Raw genomic sequence first — 21432 nt, 5'->3', positions numbered from 1 at the left:
AAATGGAAAACAAGCATGATAACCATCTAATTAGTGTGTGACACAAATGTGTGTCAGTGTCAATGCTGTTGAATGAGCGCTTGTTCTCCTGTCAGCACAATTCCACCGTTGACCCCTTTCTCCTGGTCAAGAAGTCAGAGGGCAGTAAACAGCCAAACAACTTCTTCTAGTTAAAAATTACAGCGCTTCGTAATGTGCATATGTCTTCATGGAGCTCTTGTTGGTCCTGGTGTTTCCTCTCCGTCGTCCTAGCTGTCAACACAAGGCAAACCTCATTAGCTCCAGATTTCTTTGGTAAGTGTTTTTCCCTGATTTTGTGGCTGGTATAGATGAAATTCAGCATGTTGTCTTGGAGCGGCCCCTTGAAAGGAAAGAGAACATTCTGTATTTTGTCTTTTACTCAGTCCTTGTCAACAATCTGTAGTGTATCAGCTTAAGAGAGATGCGTGTTAGGGTCACAAAACTGTCCCATCCTCCTCCATTGTTTGAGGACAGTCCATATACAGTAGGAAGGCAGTTATCTTCATTAACCCATTCTGAACTAAAGACAAATAATTTATGTAACATATAGTCTGAAGGCGTGCAAAATGCACTATATTTTGGACTTCAAAAGACATTAGAATCACCAAATATGGAGCCAGCTGCAGAGTTTGTGTCATCATTGTACCATAAAAGTCAGCATTTAAGTGTCCCTGACAAATGTTGGCTTTGTAATTCAGTTGTCCTGTATAGTGGCTTCAAGTATCAGCCGAGAATAGCTCATTGTGTTTATTTGTGAGAGTGTCTGTGCCTGGCACTGCATAACAGTGGGCTATGCAGATCCGGAATGAGAGAGGTACAGGCCAAACATTACAATAGCCACTGATCCAGTTCCTTCTCATTGAATGCTCATGGATATGGTCCAGTGAAGGAATGGAGGCATGCATGTTTAGAAAGTAACAGTCTAGTAACCTGAGCTGCATGGAAAATTGGAAGATAAGAAAAAGGAAAAAGCCTCTAGAAAAGGAAATTTTCTACAGGATCCCTTATTTATGTTTTCTCCAGTTCTCAGTCCTCCAGGGTTCCAGACCAGTTATTGTAGTACTGTATTTGTAAGATTGAAACAGTAGTTGCAGGAGAAACCCGAGAAGAGATTTCTGCATCACAAAGTTTTAATGTCAGCCACACCTCGCAAGATTAGATAAGTGAGGGAGTTGGTTTGCCTATTGTCATTCTGCTGGATTTGCACTATACAACGGGCTTATAGAATCAGTGTACATTAGTTGTGGTCTACAGTGCTGTTTTCTAAATGCATTCACAATAACTTGTTTGTACACTGAGGAGTGAAAGGCCTTTATCTCAGCAGTAGTGACTGATGTTTTGTCTGCAAGTGATGTCTGCATATATTTTCCTCTTAGATTACCTCCACAGGATCCTGAAGAACCACACTGCCCATGCGTGTGATGGAGAGACGCTGTCCATCAGATGCTCCACCAGAACATCTGTGGCTGTTCTCTAAGTGTATTTTATGGACGCCGTGTTCCAAGTCCATATCTATGCACACACACAACCCCAAACATAACAGAGGAAAACACAGACTGTACATCAACCACAGCCATTCAGGTATCTTTGATCTGGATTTACTCATACTTTAATTCCAGAGACAAAATAAAAATCTTTGGAACTCATCATAATTAATGAATTTCAGTCAGAATGTGTTTGTTATGTCTAGAAAATGTTGTCTGAGTGCCAGGATCGGCGGGAGTGTCAGATTCCTGTGGTGAGTCCTGTGTTTGGTCAAGATCCCTGCCCTGAAACCAGCAAATACATCATTGTCTCCTACAAGTGCAAGCATGGTGACAAACCTATATTTGTGCTTCAGCAATATTTTGTAACCAACCATGACTTCTACATTTACATGCACCCAGATGATCATATTGATGCCTCTTTGGATTAAAAAGGCTTGTTAACACCTCTGTCAACTGAGCTTGATCCAAATGAATTACAATCTAATTGAAAGTGTCCTGGAATAGTCTGATAAATAGGACCAGAATAATCAAATATACGCTTGCATCTTTTCAATCAGATTCGATAGATCTTGTTTTTCACACACCTAATGAGTTTCTCCTCTCCACAGAGCATCATTGTTCGAGAACGGTGTGTGAGACTTAGCGAATGAAGTTGGCCTGTAAGAATGACACAGTTTTGGCAATCTATTCAGCCACGTTTGGCCACCTGGAGCATGACAGCCTTGAGTGCCCTCAAGAGACTAAATCAAAACTAGATATAGGTCTGAGACTGAAATAACTCACTTCTCCCATCTAGTGGGAAGGTTTGGCTACAACAGCAGAGGCGGCAAATTATGTTCAAATCCTTTTTTCCCATTGTACAAAGTAGAACAGAGATCATATTATATGAGACTATGCTTAAATGCTTGTTTTCTATTAGAGTGCTTGTCTCCGTCAGTCTTGAGGAGGGTGTCAAGGACATGTCATGGCAGGACAATCTGCTCTGTACTGGCTAATGCTCACAGATTTGGAGACCCCTGTTTCCCTGGGACCAAAAAGCACATGTGAGTCTCCTTCACCTACGGTGAGTTTTAGAAGGTTAAGAGAAACTACAATCTACTAGCTTATTTATTAATGTTGAAGCAGTCATAAAAAGATTTACTTTTTTGTTGTGCTTTTAGTACCACGTTATCTACTAGAAGATATTGGACGTGGAAACATAGATCTGTTCTTGCTCTCTGATTATACACATGGTAAGAAAAATAATTCTATAGTGGAAATTCTCTTTGTTGCTAATCTAATTAAAATTTTAATAAGCTAGCTTGTGTTAAAAAGATATCTTCAACCTAATAACTGTGACTCATTCCATGATTGATTATTGCATAGGAAAAAAATTACACTGCGGTCAAAAGTTTTAAATCACCTTGCAGAATCTGCAAAATCTTAATAGTTTCAACAAAATAAAAGAGGACATAAAAATTGCATGTTTTATTTATTTATTTATTTTACTTTATAGGTGTATACATATAGTCCACAGAACAAAATAATAGCTACATTTTTGAATAAGATTACATACTCTTGATTCTTAATACTGTGTTGTTGCCTCGATGAACCATGACTGTGTTTTGTTTTATGATAATTGTTTATGAATCCATTGATTGTTCTGAGCAGTAAAGCTGCCCACTGTTCTTCAACTTACCAGAATCTTCTCCACCCTTTCCAGCAATGACTATGACTTTGAGATTCATCTTTTCTCACTGAGGGATTCATAATCAATTATTGCAAAAGTGAAACAATCACTTATGCTCAAAAAGGCAACACAAGGCATTAAGAGATTATTTTTACTAAATAAAAATGCATTTTATTATACTTGTTATCTTAACATTTCTTTAAAGCAGTATGTAAGTGTTTGACCACAACTGCACATGACTCAGCTTTATAACAGAACTGCAAGTCATAAGTTGTTGATGGTCTTTCTGACTGCTGGATCCAATCCCGTCTTCCCCCTTCACAGGAGGGTGGTAAACTGGTCCCGGTGTGTCCAGACCACAAAACATTTTCACCTCTTTGGAAATATTTTGGTCTGATCCCAGAATGTTCAAATGATTAGATGTCATTTTTTTACTTAATATTATTCATCTTTCTTTTTTATGATCAACTTTTTGTTTCATTTTAAAATGTACACATGAATCTTATTATCTGCAGCATACATATCAGTAACATGCATGCATGTAACCTACATACAAGTGCCAAAGCCTTGGAGAATAAACACGTATATGAATGACTATATTTTTCTTCATAGCTTGCTAACATCAGCAGTCAGCATTGGCCTTCTCATATACTAAATGTGGAAGTATCTTACTACTTGATTTATCCTCTTGTTATTTATGTTGTTGATATTGTTTATTAAATTTAATTTTCTTCATCTTGGCCTTTTTTTTTCTCCAAGGTCTTCCAGAGACGGTGGCTTTATACTTTGTCTCTGGTATCTGTGCTGGTCTGTTCTTCTTGCTGTGTTCAATCTCAGATTCACCCTGATTAGAGATCTGAAAGACCTTGCCTCTGAGCTAGGAGATGAGCTCAAGTCCTCCCACCTTTTCGCCACCTTGTATTCCCTTACCGCACACCAGACGTGTTCAACCCAGAGATGATAATGACATTGGTGATGGAGGAGAGAAAGGATGAGGACAAACCTGAGATGCCCAATGGAAGCATCTGGCCTCATATCAACTCCAGTCCTTATGCCATGCACAAAATCAAAACATCATCTGCTTAATCTGGATGTTTTCTTCTTATCTGACTGTTTTCCTTATTAAAAGAAGCAATAATTACATGATTTAACATGAGTGAAGTCCAAGATTACATTTTCTTAAATGTGTGATGTAGATTGTGACATTGAAATCAAGGCCACCTGCTTATGTTTTTGTCATTAATAATTCAAACAGTTTTTTTTTATGAATGGGGACGGAAGTCTGCGATAGGTTTTCTTTGGTGTGCACATTACAAATAAAATAATTGTATGCTTATCAAACAGCCATCCAGGTGGAATTTGGCTTGATTTTTTTATTATCTGAAAACATATGTTCTGGGTAGTAGGCTACTGAAATAATAATATACTTGCAACACACAGAAACATAACGCAAGCAAAAGATCAATATATCCCTTTATTCAGATTTAGCAACAACTAGGCTATCCGATTAATGGCAGTGTTTTATCAGAAACTATGCAGTCAATATTTAAAAGTGCGTCGTAAAGCTTATGTGTTTTCACACAGTAATGCGAAAAAGTGGAGCATGTATGACATCCCTGAGAAGTGCATAACACACCCCAGTGATGTTGTTGCGTCCGGGACAGCGCGGTGATGATGATCTCGGAACCCATACTTGACCGGTTGTGTCTTGCTACATATTTTACAAACAAGTAGAACATCACTCGAGATGTCATTGACCTATTTACGCGACAACACAACTGTCATCCCTGTTTAGCCCCAAATTCGATATACACTTATTAAATGGCTGTCGTTTTCTCTGGAGTTTAGTGACTCCGTCTAACGAGCTGAATCGCACTCTTACGTCACTTCTGTTTGGAAGAGCGGGTGCACACTGATTGTTTTTCCCCACCCGTGTTTATTCAAAACCCGTTTTGCAAGCTAAAATTTTCCCGAGCAAGCGATCAATCGTTTCTCAAGCTCCCCGGAAGAAAGGCCAGCAGCCCGGCACGCGCGTCGAGAGGTGGAGCCTGACATCAGAAAACAGTCGCGCCGAGTTGAATGTTTAGCTTGTAAGCTAGTCGCCTGACGGCTTTAATTCAACCCATTTAACAACATTCGCGATGGAGTCTTCTTCATTCGGAATATGCGATAGCAAGTGTTTGGCCGTATCCTTTATTTGATAGCTCGGTTGTTCGTTTTCATTTTGTATGGAGCAGTAGCTGTCTCTTTTAAAGTCATTTAGCTGTTAGCCTAGCTGTAATGGTAAAAAATAACATGGATTTTCGGGTTGCTAGTGTATTAAAAGAGGCTACACCGAGTACAAATGTCATTTCAGCTGTCGTTTTCTCTCTTGTGTCAGACAGAAGTTACGCAAGTGTCTCGTGGTAACTTAAGCGTTTTGTTTATCAAAACATACTCGTATTTCTTATTTCTATAACTTGCACATCATTGCGTGACATTGTTATTTCACTTGATATGATGTGTCTGTAAGGTATAACATCATAGATGCAGTTTAATATGAAAATAGAGCTTTTAGTGATTTTTATATATATCTTGAAGTATGATGGGGATTGTTTTATGACTTACCTAATGAACTTATATAAAGTCCATCAAGTTTTTTTATATTTTGAGGGAGGGAGCAAGCACTGGAGAGCCATGAGGCGTCACACTTTCCACCCTTATCCCATTCCCTCTGCCTCCAGCTATCCAATTGAATCCTTGACAGTGATTTTTTTTCAGACCGTTAGAGGACATGTGCTCAGAAATGGACAAAAAGAACCAAGACTCCTGTCCCTGTTAGAGTGTTCTGGACAGTTCAAGTAAGTAGCCTCTCTGTTTATTTGACCCAGTTTTCTATTTCACATTTTACACGTCTTAACTGTTATACCAAACAATGTGTATAATGTGATTAGTTGCAAAAGTTAATTTTAAAGCTTGGGAAACATGAGCATCAGAGCAGCTGTTCAGTTTCTGTTAGACTTAACTGCTCATTCTGTCAGGTGGATTCATTGCTACTGCCTTGTCTGTGTTATTACATTGACAATTGTGTTTTCGTTTTTGGCCTTTTTGTCATTATTAGCAACCAAACCCATCAACACAGTCCATCTAATTGCTAGCTATCTGATGAGCATCTCTATTTTGAGAATGCAGCTGGCTTTTAACAGCCTGCTATTTATTTTTACATCTGATGGTCTTTACATATAGTAGGATACTTACTAGATATATCTCGCTCATTCAGGCTGATGTATGTTATTCTTGATTAGCAGAAAATTTAAAACGGGAAGCGCAAAGTTGGTACACCACAGCCCCAAAAGTAGAAACAATTCACAGTCGAGGTGACATTTCGAGCCTAAAAGCTTTTCATCAGACATGTTAGGCTCGAAATGTCACGTGGTCAGAACATAAGTATTTTTCTACATTTTGAACTGTGGTGTGCCAACTTTGCTCTTCCTGTGTGAAATTCTTGATTGGCAGCCCTGAAAGTTAAGCAATTCTCAGAGATCTTGAATACATTTCTAACAGTATTTTGTGTGTTATGTTTTATTAAAACATTAACACATCTGCTAGACGTCTTTCTGCAATAATTTAGTTCTTTGTATTATTATCCTCTTTTGCAAAGTCTTGGAAACACTATCATGGATTTTTGTTTAGTTTTTTTCTGTTGGAGAAATTGAGAATGCAAAAATTATATTTGTTGTAGTTTCTTATTCACTGCTGGTTTACCCAACTGTGACAACTTCTGCTTCCGAGAACCCCAGAAATGTGAATGTGAAAGAATTAGATGTGAGAATACTCTGTGAAAGATTGTGCAGTGAGGCAGTGTGGCTTTCGTTGTGTGTGGTGGATGCCAGTCTGCTGCTCATTATCCTGCATTCCACCTCAGTGTCCTAGAGCCTAATAAGCCTCACATGAGCACACAAACTCTTTAACTGCATTAAAACTGTACACACTCAGCTTTACTCAAAGCTCAAGAACTGACTGGGCAAAAGAGGTCAAAAATGTTATGTTGTGTAATGAATAGGTTCTCCTAACAATAAGAACAGTGTACACATTTGATATTTCAGACCTGCATGAGGAAGCGTTCATTGACTGACGCATTAGGCACTAGATGTAAAAGTATGCATTGAAAACTTTTATGCAGATTTCTTCTGCAGGTAGTTATGCACACCTAATTCAACTTATCAGCTCATTAGTAAAAACTTCAAGACCTCAAACATGTCAGATAAAAAAAACCTGTCAGAAACATGCAATGTTGGACCAGGATTGGGAACCACTGCGTTAGAGCAACAAAGTAATTTCACATATAGATATTGATAATAGAGTATAAGAACAAACCTAATTTGGTTATTGAGGAAACTTGTGCATGCATGAATAGACAGAATTTTCATTTTATGGTGAACTGTCCCTTTAACCTGAACTGCAAGAACATCTTTGTTTAGATCATAGTGGAAAAAAAAGTGAAAGTGATGTGACATACAGCCAAGTGTGGTGACCCATACTTAGAATTTGTGTTCTGTATTTAACCAAAAAGTGCACACACACACCCCCGGAGCAGTGGGTAGCCATTTATGCTCCGGCACCCAGGGAGCAGTGAGGGGTTCGGTGCCTTGCTTAAGGGCACCTCAGACGAGGTATTGCCGGCCCGAGACTCAAACCCACAACCTTAGGGTTAGGAGTCAAACTCTCTAACCATTAAGCCACAGCTTCCCCAGGAAGTCCCCATAGGAAGTGTAACCAGCTCATAAAAGTATATTATGTTTCATTTAGCCTGACAGGCCTTTGGGGTAGATAGGGAGTAACAATTTTGAGCTGTGTTTGTCAGTGAAACTTTAGTCTATGGCAGCTTTCATTGTCCAAGGTCCACCCATGAGGCCATTTGACTGACATGTCAATCCACCAATCACAGTTAGTTTCGTTCATCGTCACGTTTTGAGGCATGGGAATGTCTCCACAATAACAGACTGATGTGTAAAACTCTCTGACATATTTTAAAGGTTCTGTGCTGCGAACTTGAAATATTTCACATACTTTTGAAAATCCAGCATTTATTGATCCTGATAAGCAGTCGTTGTCACAGTTGTTTCCACTTTTGTGTGCCATATGCATCAGACATTCAGCCAACAGTCCGTGGGCTTCACTTCTTCACTGAGACTAGTGAAGTGTTAATGTGAGCGGGTTCCACAGTTTAACCTCGGAGAATAAGGAAATATTTTTGGCAAGAGCAGATGATATCCATCATCCCTACACTGGGCTATTATTTGTATTGATTGAATGTGAGATTGCTTAGTAAGTCTAGGCAGAATTTCCCTTGCTCATGAGTGCTGCGTTTCCTGGCAACAGCATCCATTATAGCAATTATTGTCTTCTGAGACTGAATGAGAGGGGCTCACTGGCAGCACAGAGGGGTTCTAGTCTTGCCCCATGCGTTCGCATGGCACACTCAGACAGTGAAATCTGAAGGTTTTTCCAATAATCCACTGTAATTGAATTTCCCATGAAGCGAAATGGAGGTATGACCACTTTGAGAGGAACCTGATGCCCTGGAGTTGGCACTGTTATTATCAGAGAGTGAAATATGGCCTGAAATTAGCCCTCCAATGTGCATTTAGCTTGCTGCATTTCCATAAGCTTCCCTCTACATTCGGAAGCTACATTTTTGATGAGATAAGATTATGCTGGACCATAGCGGAAATGTGAGCGATACCGTTCAAAAGTTTTACAAACGTGTTTGTAAAATTGTAGCAGTTTTCCATTTGAATAAAGGTATGAGACAAAAGTATTTTGAATATTTATTTTCTTGTGAGTAAAAAGGTGACAATCATCCAAGTTGACTGCAAAGTTAGACCAAAAAGGAAACACCCCAACTTCACATTTATACCTTCATCAAATGCGGATGCTTTGATCTCATCCATTCATAATGCATATTCAACATATATGTCCATTTAAGGTGTTCAACTATGTCCTCCAGATGAGTTTCAAAGCATTTCATGCAAATCATTTTGCATTACAAAGTAGTCAGGATGTCTAAGAAACTAAAATAAAAAAAAAATTCTCAAACCTGTCTTGCACACACATACTGCAGCCAATGGAAGCATGTCGAGACAGTCTAAAGAACACACTTTAGTACAGTGAGTCAAATAATATTAATATTTAAAACAAAAATAAAATTTCCTCCACAAAAATTTTATATATCAGTTTTGTTTCAGTAAACTAAAAAATGTATTAGCCAATGGCGATTCAGTTGCCAATATGTCTGTAGAGGGTTGTGTACAAAACACTGTTCTGCATCGTTAACATAAAAAGTTAACAAAAGTGGTGTTATTATAATTTTTTTTTTAGTGTGTTTCTTTGAAAAAAAAAAAAAAAAAAATATATATATATATATATATATATATATATATATATATATATATATATATATATATATATATATATATATATATATAATGTACATCCATACATACATACATAAATAAAATGACTTTGTGAAGCGATTTGAGAAAGGTTATGCATTCTTATGACATTTCATGGATGGATCTCTTGTTATTAGGTTGGATATTCTGGCAAACCCTGAAGCAATTGTATTAAGCCCAGTGCCCCAGCTGTCCATCCCCATCAATAAAAAATTTCAGTTAGTTCGAGGTAAGCTTCTAATGGCTGTATATATTTTACAGAAGGACTTTGTAACACTGTAAATGCATTTGCCCTCACTATAATATTTTCTGCCTGTTAAATCTCACCTTTGGTCTTTGGAGTTTTGAATGATGAAATCTCCTTCTCCTTATCAAATATTTGAAAATCATTTGGTTATGTTTTATATTTCCTGGTCCAGTCCTCTTAAAATCTTTCTCTGACTTTCTTTATTTTCCTATTTTAGAGGCTGAAGAAGCACTTCTTATTGACCTCTCAATTGACTGTAAGTTTTAATTAGCCTTTTGTTTTAAATTCTTATATTTGTTTGATTCATAGCCATTTTACTAAGTGTTTTAGTCAGTTGTGTATAGCGTTTTTGGTCAATTACATCAGCATAGAATACAAATCAAGTGTATTTCAAATAATTGTTACATAATTTACAGTTGAGTCATATCTATCTGGCCGTAAGGAGCTTATTGTAGCAGCATTCAGATTAAGCAGCTCATTGCTACTCTTAATCTAATTAATTACATTTCTGTATGAAATGTACATGTAATTATATGAAATGGTTGGAGTTTATATGCTCTATTTTTTATGTGATTTGTATACTTTGGCAGGTTTCTTAATGCATAACGCTTTGTATATTTATTAAATGATTCACTTAAGCAAAGTGCTTTTTCTAAAGAATAAAATGCATAGCTGTAATGTTTGGATGTAAATATTTGACAAAATGTTCTTCAACAGCCACGTTACGGATTCATCTTCAAGGCGAGCAAACACCAGAGCTTCTGCTGGAGCTGCAGGATGACATTCACACTCAGTCCTTCTTGCAGCATGTGACGAAAGCCAAACAGCAAGGTGATACCCCTGCACAGGATGCAGCCACAAACATCAAGCCACATTTCTTATTTATTAACTATAATAATTTATTTACCAGGTTAACCAACACCCAGATTTATAGGTTTGTTGTAATGACTGCTTCCTGGAAGAATTTGACCTTATTGTCAGACGGAAAGTTTGACTCATAACACTTTAGTTTATTTTTGGGATCGTCTTTGTTTTTTGACTTTTGTCCTTTCGACTTTTGCAGACTTTGACTTTCGTCACCTAAGCATTGTCCAGGCTGCAAATTGGGACAAAAATAGTGTAGTGTATTCCTGCCTTTACAAGACACTGTCAGTAATACTTCAAAATTATTAATTACTGATGGTAAGATAACTAAAAAACATAATGTAGAAAAAAATTACAGATTTGTAATCAAAGATTTTCAAATGTGTTTTATAAGGATGTTGAAAATAAGAAAAATCATGTCCAGATTAGTAGTAGAGCTGCCTGTACTAAAACTGTGACAATAATAAACATTCTCCACTGCTGAAGAAATTTTGAAAACCATTCACTAATGTGTAAATACATTAAACCTCACTGTTCAATGGCCCATCTATAGCTGAGAAGAGGAGTTTACCGCCCAGAAAGATGGAGCCTGTTGTACCTGTTCCAGTCCCACCTCAAAGAGGAACCTCCAAATCCACCTCAAATAACATCAGCAATAGCACTTTAGTAAAGCCCTTAAAAACAGGTATGGAAATATAAATATCTCACACAATACATTGGATTACATGGTCAGAAACACTGTAGTCAGTAGTTGCCAGTGAAGGCATTGTTATTTATAATCCTGCTGGTCTGTTCCTCTCTGTTTAAAGACTCTGCCCTCTCAATGGCCACGGATTTTGGCTTTGAACAGAAGAAGAACCAGAAAAACCGTACAGTGGCACAACGAGGGGCACCTCCTCCACCACTGCCTCCTCTTCCCCCTCGGAAGGGCACATATACACCATCGACTAATCACGCAGCAGGCCCATCCACCAAAGAAAGGCCACCATCTGCACAGAACTCCACACCTGTCAGAAATGAGTGAGTGCTACTGGTCTTAAATGCAGAAGCCTATAGGTTTTCAGCTGGGTTGAACTGAAATGCTGTTTGTCGTTACAGATTTCAGTCTGTAGACCGTTCCAGTTCCTGGTCTGACAGCCCGTCCAACTACACAATGAGACAGGCCATGATGGGCACCCACATAGGGTCAAGGGAAGGCTTGCTCAAGTATCGCCTCAGCAAGAAGGAGAAAGAATATGTGGATATTAAGAACTTCAGGTAAATGTAACATGCCTGGAAACGTGTCATTGATTTTATTTAGACTGATTCCTGGTATTTAATTGAGTTGCTGTTTTACAGGTTCTTTATTGGCACGTGGAATGTGAATGGTCAGTCTCCTGACAGCAGTCTTGAGCCTTGGCTGTGCTGTGACCCGGACCCTCCAGATGTCTACGCACTGGGGTGAGTCCTTTTGGAGCATGGGGAAACCTGTTTGAAAACAGTCATTATAGCTGCAGTTTTGTGACTCCAGTGGGACAGGCATAAATATTTCACCCATAAAAGGTCGTCGTACATTTATTAATTGTCCATTCGTATTTTCGTTGATTATGTTCATGTTGATTTGTTCTGTTTTTCGGCAGATTTCAGGAGCTGGACCTGAGCACAGAGGCCTTTCTCTATATGGACTCATCCAAAGAACAGTTATGGGTTGATGCAGTAGAGAGAAGCCTCCATCCTAAAGCCAGATACAAACGGGTGTGTTCAACATTTAAAATGCAAAGGACAGTCTAGTCTTTCCTGTGGTCAGCTGAAGAAAGTATGTGGTGCTTGTTTTGATTTCATGTGAACCTTTAATGAGGCTCTTCATCCTGTCTTCAGATCCGTATCATTCGCCTAGTGGGAATGATGTTGGTGGTGTATGTCAACAAGGAGCACAAACAACACATTCGAGAGGTGGCTTCAGAGTCTGTTGGAACTGGCCTCATGAATAAAATGGTACATTTGAATTTGTAACAATAGGTAGTGGTTTGTCAAAACAGGAAGTACCTTTAGCCTATAGCTTGGCATATAATGTGTATCTTTTATTGTATTTGCTTATGGTGTAATCTTAGAGTGGTGTAGATTACAGAAATGACCACAAAACGAATATGCTATATCCCTTCTATCAGTAGATCAGTATCCGTTAACCCTCTTTTATTACTCCATTATTATAGGGGAATAAAGGCGGAGTAGCAGTGCGTTTTGTGTTCCATAATACCAGCTTCTGCTTCGTAAACTCTCACTTGGCAGCTCATGTGGAAGACTATGAGCGGCGGAACCAGGACTACAAAGACATATGTGCCCGCATGAGTTTCCACCTGCTGGAATACCCCCCTCTCAGTATAGTCAAACATGAGTGAGTGTCACCACAATCTAGTTAACCAGTGAAGCCATTTTGAAGCTGATTTCCTTAAAGCTTTAAAGCTAATATTGGCTCAGTATTTAAATGATTCAGTTGTTATGATTTCCTCTCTTAAGTGTGGTGATTTGGCTTGGAGATCTCAACTACAGGCTATGTTTGCCTGAAGCTGGGGAGGTAAAAAGACTTATTGAGGTAAAAGAGCTAAGGAGGCTTCAGGAGTATGATCAGGTGAGACCTTTCAGTGAAGCTACTTTCTTATAATATTTTAGAATTTGAATAATGTTAGTTATTAATATGTTTTTATTAAAAGCTCAAAAGTGATTTCATCAGTGGTTTCTTTACGTATGCACTCCACTGTATTTATCTGGTTTTAGGCTATAATTTGTTGCTTCCTCTTTGCTTTTTCTGGTGTGTGTGTATATGGCATTTCTTTCAGTAGTAGCCAAATATAGACTGACTTCCATTTTTGTTCTAAAAGCACTCTTAATAGCATCTTCTGTTTCACTTTGCCAGCTGAACATTCAGAGAACTACCAAACGTGCCTTCACCGACTTCATGGAAGGGGAGATTAATTTCATCCCAACTTACAAATATGACGCTAAATCAGACCAATGGGACTCAAGGTAAAGTTCTCAGAGATTAGGACCTCCTCTTTTATACATCCTTGTTTGATGATCTCAAAATGAAAAGAATTAGGTTGACACTTCATGATTTGGTATTTGTCATCCACAGTGGAAAGTGTCGAGTCCCTGCCTGGTGCGACCGTATCCTGTGGAGGGGGAGCAGCGTGAAGCAGCTCCAATACCGCAGTCACATGGAGCTGAAGACCAGTGACCACAAACCTGTCAGCGCTCTCTTCAGTATTGGGGTGAGGTTTACTTCTTTCATCATGCTCCAATAAAGAAGTTGAGAGCATCACATTGATTTTATGTGTCCTGCAGGTGAAGATGGTCATTGACCAGCGCTACAAGAAGGTGTTTGAAGAGATTGTGCGGGACATGGACAGGATGGAAAATGACTTTCTGCCCTCTTTGTCCCTTACACGACGGGAGGTGAGTAATGACAGAGAACCAGACAGAGGAGTGTATCCTCTGACAAACTCTCTCTGCATTGATCCACTGGCCTGCCTCCAGGCTTTCTGAGATCCCACTATATATCAGAGGAAGATTGATAATGTTTGCACTATTTTAGCATTTCTCTGGACAGTGAGTGGATTATGGGCTGAGCACAGTTAAATATATCATAGCATCCACATAAATGTTAAGCAGGACAGCTGTTTTTTAACATTTATCATACTAAGAAAAGTTTTGAGTGCTAAATAAGCATATTAGAATGATTTCTCACTAATCAGCTTTGCCAAAAACATGTTATATCTGTTCTTTATCCCATAGTTCAGCTTTGAGAATGTGAAATTTCGTCAGCTCCAGCGTCAGAGTTTTCTCATCACTAATGATGGACAGGTCCCTTGCACATTCGCCTTCATTCCCAAACTCAATGATTCTCAGTACTGTAAGCACTGGCTTCGTGCTGAGCCCAGCGAAGGGGTACTAGAACCTAGTGAGTATCTCATATGGCATCCAAACAAATTTAATGTTATAGTTGACAAGTACAAAGTTTTTTGATAATGTCTTCCTTTTACATCCTTTTTTAAATGCAATTTCATGGCTGGACTGCCATGTCAGCTGCCCAAATATAGTTGGAAAAACAACATATGATGTGTCATTTAAATTGTTTGATTCATGTGCAGACTGAGCATCCTTTATTTAGTCTGTGTATTATTGTTTCTTGCAGATGAGAAAATGGAGATCTTCCTGGAGGTGTATGTAAGTAAAGACTCTGTGACGCTGCTAAACTCTGGTGAGGATAGAATCGAGGACATCCTGGTTCTTCATCTGGACCGAGGGAAAGACTACTTCATCACTGTGGCGGGAAACTACCTGCCCTGCTGTTTCGGCACATCTTTAGAGACCCTGTGCCGTATGAAGAAGCCCATCCGTGAGATACCGATCACCAAACTCATCGATCTGGTGAGGCACAGGCCGCAGCTTCAGTTTATTAGATGGATTAGAACCTCAGAATGGCCGACATTTCAAAAGCACAGCTGTTTTCTTCCTTTCTTTGCCAGTGGAAGGTCATGACAAAGAGTGGCAAGGAATTTTGCTTCCAGATTTTAGATAAGAGAAGATGTTCAGGTTAGACATGATTCTAATTTGAGGCTAGAATGAGGAAGTCATGTACAGGAATACATTTTATGGGATGCAGGTTTTTCAGTAGCAATAGGTCATCATGCAAACCACCCGTGCTGTTCGTAACTGTTCCATTTGCCGCTATATTCTCTGTAATTTAGAGAGTTGCAATCATCTTTAGTTATTTTCTGTTTCTATCTCTGCTGTTCAGTGATAAGCTTTGATTGCTAAAAGATGCTAATCTGTGATTATGCAATACTGGCTCTGTGTTCTCACTGATTACGCAATGTTTCTCTATTATCTTATCTCTCCTCATTTCTGTTACTCTTTTCTTCTCTAACTACTTCTTTCCGACCAATCATTCTGGGTCTGCATGACTCAGGGAGAGGATAGCTGCATGGAAAAGGTAAAGTCCCTCTTCATCCACGGAAAAGACTATTATTTTACACAATAGGATAGCTGCAATTATCATGACCTACATGTGTAATTGAGGGTGACTTTGTCCTGTTATTAAATGTTTGTCCCAGTGTGACAGTGTCTCGATGTGCTTGCCCATTCCTACAGGTCAGCTTGCTGCAGTCAATCTGCTGGTTCAGGCTAATGAAAGTCTGAGACTTGAATCTCTCAGCTTGAATGCTGCCCCTCCTTTTCCCACCCTGCTCACTGCTCACCAGCCAGCGCTATTAGATTAGTAGAGAGAGAAAGCAGCTCACAGCATGGTGAAACCAGCCTCACAACTCAGTGTTTGTAATTTGGAGTCGACTGTTCTTTAGATTTGTTTTTGCTTCTGTGGCTCAGCATGAGTTGTATTCTTACTAATTGCATGAGTCCCCTTATATTGTTCAGTGGTGTTGGGGCTGTAGCTGTTCTCCATGTAACATGTTTCAGTGTGTGTATAAGAGCGAGGAATGTTATATGTCACCCTTTTTCAAATATCACATGGATTAATTATTATATAATGTGTTATATATTTTAAAGTTTAAACACAGTGGTTATTCTCCAAGTTGTACAAGAACCATCTTAACAGACATCTATATTTTTAAAAGCAATTTCCACAAAAGGGTTCAAATAAAAACAACAACATTGCGTTATAAATAATATTACATTATATAAAAGTTTTTAACAATAATTATAAAATAATGTTTCTTGAGCTGCAAATCAACCTATTAGAAAGATTTTTGATCCTGAAGACTAAAGTAATGGCTGCTGAAAATTCAGCTTTGCTATTAAAGGGATAAATTACTTTTAAAATATATTAAAATAGGAAACCGTTATTTCAAATATAATAATATTTCACACTATTGCATCAAATAAATGCAGCTTTGGTGATCGGAAGAGGCTTTCAAAAATGTAAGCATTTAAAAATCTCTAAACCTTTAATAGGTAGTGTATATACAGAATAAGTAAAAATTATATGTTAGTGGTTTCTCTAATATTCAAAAACTTCTTTAAATGATGTAAATTCTGACTGTGACAATTTGAATTATTTATTTATTTATTTTTTTAGTTATTTTGGCAAAAAAGCATGCAGTTTCACTTAACTAAAGATTATTTAAACTTCCGTAAATGTCAGTGTTTTATGATTTGAAATGTTGAATACAGTTGAGAAAGAATAGTTCAACAAAAATATAGGATCTAGTGCTTTAAAAAAAAAAAAACTGAATAATGGAACACCAAAATAGTGAAAAGTGCTACAATATATAGATTGTGATAATTTTCTCAATTTCACAGGAGAAATCCAGGATGAATTTCTTGTTGGACAGTGCAGAAACCGAGGATAAACCTCTGAAGATTCCCAAAGAGGTCTGGTTGCTTGTTAATCACCTCTATACCAAGGCCTGCCAGCAGGTAAATAAAATAAAGCATCAATCCACCAATGATTAACCATCACATCTTAAATTACTAACGAGTTTTCTTTTTTCTTTCTTTTTTAAACACACAGGAGGACCTTTTTCAGACCCCTGGCCTGCAAGAAGAGCTACAAAATATTATTGACTGCTTGGACACCAGCATTCCTGAATCCATCCGTATCCTTTCCCACCAAAAGATATACAAAATATGTTTATAAATGGAAAGGACAAGTTTTTCCCAGCAGATAGATTGGCTCTGAGAGTTACGTAGAATAGAAATGCTAATGTCTGTCATTTGAGTGAATGTGACCGAGTGGCTCCCTTTAAAACTGCTCTGACTGGCTGGACTCTCCCACATAATTCATCCCTGTGCTGCTGAGAGACTGAGAATGTTTCCTCTGTCCTACTGTGATTGTGCTAGAGCATCCCTGGAGATTCTGTGTAATTTCTTTTCTCTCCTGTCTTTTTCCTTTTTTTTTCACTGCCATATTTTCTCTCCCTGATGCTAAAATGTGCATTCTCACCGTTCACCGTGGTTCTCCTTGACTGTTAGTTAGCTGGCTCTAATCACTCAGTTGCCGAAGCACTATTGATCTTCTTGGAGGCTCTTCCTGAGCCTGTGCTGTGTTATGAACTCTATCAGCGCTGTCTAGAATGCTCTCATGACAGCCGCCTGTGCAAACAGGTAAACATGCATGCATGGCAGTAAGTATATTGGTAGGTTTAAAACTGTGTGTTTAATTTGCTATTTGTGGTAGGTCTGGCAATCTATGTACGTTCTTATTTCAGTTCCATTTCACAAGCTCTCTGTTTGTTTCTGCATTCAGTGTGTTTTGATTCAGATTCATTTGGGTGTGTTTCATTGTCCATTTTGCTTATATGTAAGAGATTGTCTAACAACGATGGGGTCTAAACTATGAAGTTCAGTTGCTGTTTTTGATAATCAACAAAAACAAAGAGTAAACTTTAGCATTTCTTTATATATATTTATATAAAACAAAAGTGTATATAGAGATTATTTTTTTCATTGAAGTTTATACCTTAATTATTAATACGTGACCCTGGGCCTCAAAACCAGTCTAAAGGTAAATTTGTAACAACAGCCAGAAATACATGGTATGGGTCAAAATTATATTTTTTTTCTTTTGTATCAAAAATCAGTAGGATATTAAGTAAAAAAAAATCACATTTCATGAAGATATTTTGTAAATTTCCTACCATTAATTTATTAAAACATATATATATTTTTTTCAATAATATATGCATTGCTAAGATATTCATTTGGACAACTTTAAAGGTGATTTTCAATCTTGATCTATAAATCTCAATAAAAAAAAAAGTTCCCTTATGTGTTCCAGGGTCATATATTATTATTATTTAATTGTTTTTATTTTATGCTTTTATTCTGCAGGGTAGCATTTAATGACCAAAAGTGACCAGTAATGACAGTCTTTCAAATAAATGCTGATCTATTGAACTTTCTATGAAAAAAAAAATTCATATTATAAAAAGTGTTTAAAATTGTAAGAATATTTCACCATATTTCATTTTTGTTCTGTATTTTTAATTAAAAAAAAATGCAGTATGTATTGTATATATAAAATATATACATGTCTCAACCATCCAACCACAAGCTTCCAATATAGAGTAGCTTCCAAAAGTCTGAGTGGAAATTCTTAGATTCTGAATTTATTTTAAACCAAGAAATACAGTTTAATGATTAATTCTTTGTTTTACTCTAAATGGCAGCTCATATCTCAGCTCCCACGAGCCCATCGCAATGTGTTCCGCTACCTGATGGCCTTCCTGAGAGAATTACTTAAACACTCGATTGACAACAACCTGAACGCCAACCTCCTAGGTGAGTCTGACTTTCTTAAGTGCCAGCAGACTGTAGACATACAGGTACATTACCGTTGCATCTCTTCTTGTATCTCTTCCCCAGCTACTCTCTTCGCAAGCCTCCTCGTTCGGCCGCCTCCCAACCTCGCTTGCAAACAGACGTCACACGACCGTCAGAAAGCCAGCGACTTCATACTGGGGTTCCTAATGGGAGGCGATGAAGACTGAGGAAGAGGACCGCGGAATGAGTTGTCATGCCTTTTCTCAGAGGTGTTCAGATTGAGCAAAAAGACATTCTGTTTGTAGCTGGTCTTCTGGGAGAATTTTGGGCCACCCTGCACTAAGATGACTGACTTGCCTCCATGATGAAAGTTTGACACACAGTTTTGCACAGACACTGCCCATTGGTTACGTTTCGTTATTCTTCTGTTCCTGCTTCAGATGAATAGGTGTCAGTTTATCTCCGTAGTATGAATAACTACACTTTAACCCTTACAAACCTCATCTTTTTGACTGTAGCATCTATAAGGCTATGTGCAACCACACTTTCTCTGGTTTTGTCCTCTGGATCAGAGTGCTGTAATGCCAAATCCAATATTCCCGAGCAGATTTGACTGAATGTGTTAGAAGTGACTCACAGGCACTCAAAAACATGACTTTGTTACTCTAAAGGAAAGCTATGTTGACTGCTGCTGCCTGGGTTAAATGCTCCGTCAGAGCACACTTTTCCATCCGTCTCATGCTCTATTCCTTTTCTCCTTCAAAAATGACCTTGACAGAGAATTGTTTCCTACATGGGGACTTTGACAATTGACTACCTTTTGGAGTGGAGGAGAAGTCTGGACTATGATCTGAATCATGATGACTCAGCTGGTATTGTCCAATGTGGTGTGCACATGTTATTTATGTTTTTCTGTCTCCCACACAGTTGTCCTCAGCATTTTGCATTTGGATGTCCTCCACAGATGAATATAAGTCTGTTATCTGTAAGAAACACGCTCTCCGGTCTCCTCCTCTGTCCGTTATGATGGCACAACCATACCCATAATTCTAAGTCACCTTGAATAATGGCAACAAGGGGATGAGGTTGCCTTCATTAGATCTGGACTCTGGGTCTGAAGCGTATTCTTTTGAGGTCTTTCTCTGTTCTGGATCCTGTTGTGTTACAGAGACGTTAAAATTTTAACTGATGTGCTCAGTGGGTCTGGTCTTTTATCTGTCGAGTCTTGTGATGAAGACTGAGTCGTGGTCCTTCTATTTATATGTATGTTGAGTGTTAACTAACTAACCCAGACTGGGATGATTTTATGTACGTTTAGAGTCTTCGTGTCCTCTGTTGGTGTTGTTTCAGGTTACATTTACACGTTCTGTTTCCGTGTCGTGACATACCGGCATAAGTTTATCTCTCTTGATCTCATAGAATTCTGCTGGTTTTTAACTTCTTGTGCCAGTCAGTCTGGTTTAGTACTACAGTGCGTAAAGAGGAAGTCTCCTCTGTTGTACTCGTATTATTCATCCCCCCCAATGCTAAAATATTATTGTAGCACAAACCACACAAGCTGTTTCCCCACAGTGTGTGTGACATTGTTGCCTCTGTCCATTAGCAACATTTCCTCAAAATCTCACTGGAAATGTTTTGCGTGAGTCTTGCAACTTGGAAAAAGTTTTCTGACCAACTCATTCTGCCCTCCCTTACTGTCAGAAAAAAAAAATGTGCAGAAATTGTAGTTTTAGGCAGAAATGTGAACAAATTGTAGTTTTAGGCATAAAACTTGTGATAGTACACTTAAAGAGGAACTTTTGTACCTTATCTACCCCTAAAAGCTACATATTAGTACCGAATACGTACCTTTTATGTATTACTGTGTACACTTTTAGGGTTAAATAAGTTACAAAGATGTGATTGAGGTACTGACCCAGTGACAAGCTGTAACAATTCCTGAGATTGTTGAAAACTCTTAAGTAGTGATGTTCTGTGAATGATATTGGCTGTGGTTTGAAGTCATCCAATGATCTCCGATGCCTCAATCTCTTCACATCCTGTGACATGTTTACAAGCCCCCTGTGTCTGAGCTTTCTGTTGGCCTTAGTTTTTTCTCATTTCTGCTTTGGGAAGGGCCGCAATGGACCTCATCTTTCTTATTCAAACATTTCTCGCCTGATATCATTCTTTTCATTGCCAATAGATGATGTTCCTGGGAGGACCTCATTGCAGAAGACTGAATCAGAGGATCAGAAATACAGATGGCCATTACACAGATTTCTGGTGTGCTGTAATCACCACCCTGCCTGTTTGTTTATTGTTGTGACCTGTCTTTCTATATCCTTTCGGTTTTTGTAATGATGTCTCTGGTACTTTGCAGATGGATACTTGCACATACTTTGTTTTATTTGTGGGGAGGGGCCGGGCATCTAATTTATTCAATGAAATAAAGACAATATGATGACGCTA

General features: G+C 38.3%; 1 protein-coding gene and 1 long non-coding RNA gene across 3 annotated transcripts; both read left to right on the top strand.

The window, feature by feature from the left end:
- Window positions 1-150: 150 nt before the first annotated feature.
- Window positions 151-4407, top strand: LOC127971193 (uncharacterized). Its single transcript, XR_008156769.1, has 6 exons — window positions 151-294; window positions 1398-1602; window positions 1712-1759; window positions 2117-2571; window positions 2669-2740; window positions 3937-4407. It is a non-coding gene; the product is annotated as an uncharacterized LOC127971193 (long non-coding RNA).
- Window positions 4408-4839: 432 nt separating this feature from the next.
- On the top strand, window positions 4840-21432 carry ocrl (OCRL inositol polyphosphate-5-phosphatase). Of its 2 annotated transcripts, XM_052574400.1 has the most exons (24): window positions 4884-5363; window positions 5938-6017; window positions 9749-9840; window positions 10076-10114; window positions 10576-10689; window positions 11276-11407; window positions 11532-11742; window positions 11821-11979; window positions 12061-12162; window positions 12342-12456; window positions 12580-12696; window positions 12915-13096; window positions 13219-13330; window positions 13616-13725; window positions 13835-13970; window positions 14044-14154; window positions 14494-14659; window positions 14894-15129; window positions 15671-15694; window positions 17020-17136; window positions 17231-17315; window positions 17696-17823; window positions 18888-18999; window positions 19084-21432. In XM_052574400.1, the coding sequence occupies exons 1-24, from the start codon at window positions 5319-5321 to the stop codon at window positions 19206-19208; spliced, it is 2850 nt and encodes a 949-aa protein (XP_052430360.1). In that variant the 5' UTR covers window positions 4884-5318; the 3' UTR covers window positions 19209-21432. The 2 variants fall into 2 exon arrangements, with proteins under 2 accessions (XP_052430361.1, XP_052430360.1); XM_052574401.1 differs by lacking the exon at window positions 15671-15694 and having other exon boundaries at window positions 4840-5363.

This window comes from Carassius gibelio, chromosome B14 (genome assembly GCF_023724105.1).
Source record: "Carassius gibelio isolate Cgi1373 ecotype wild population from Czech Republic chromosome B14, carGib1.2-hapl.c, whole genome shotgun sequence".
Classification (NCBI taxonomy): Eukaryota; Metazoa; Chordata; class Actinopteri; order Cypriniformes; family Cyprinidae; genus Carassius; species Carassius gibelio.
Note: the sequence above shows the minus strand (reverse complement) of the source record. Positions and strands in the feature narration are given on the sequence as shown.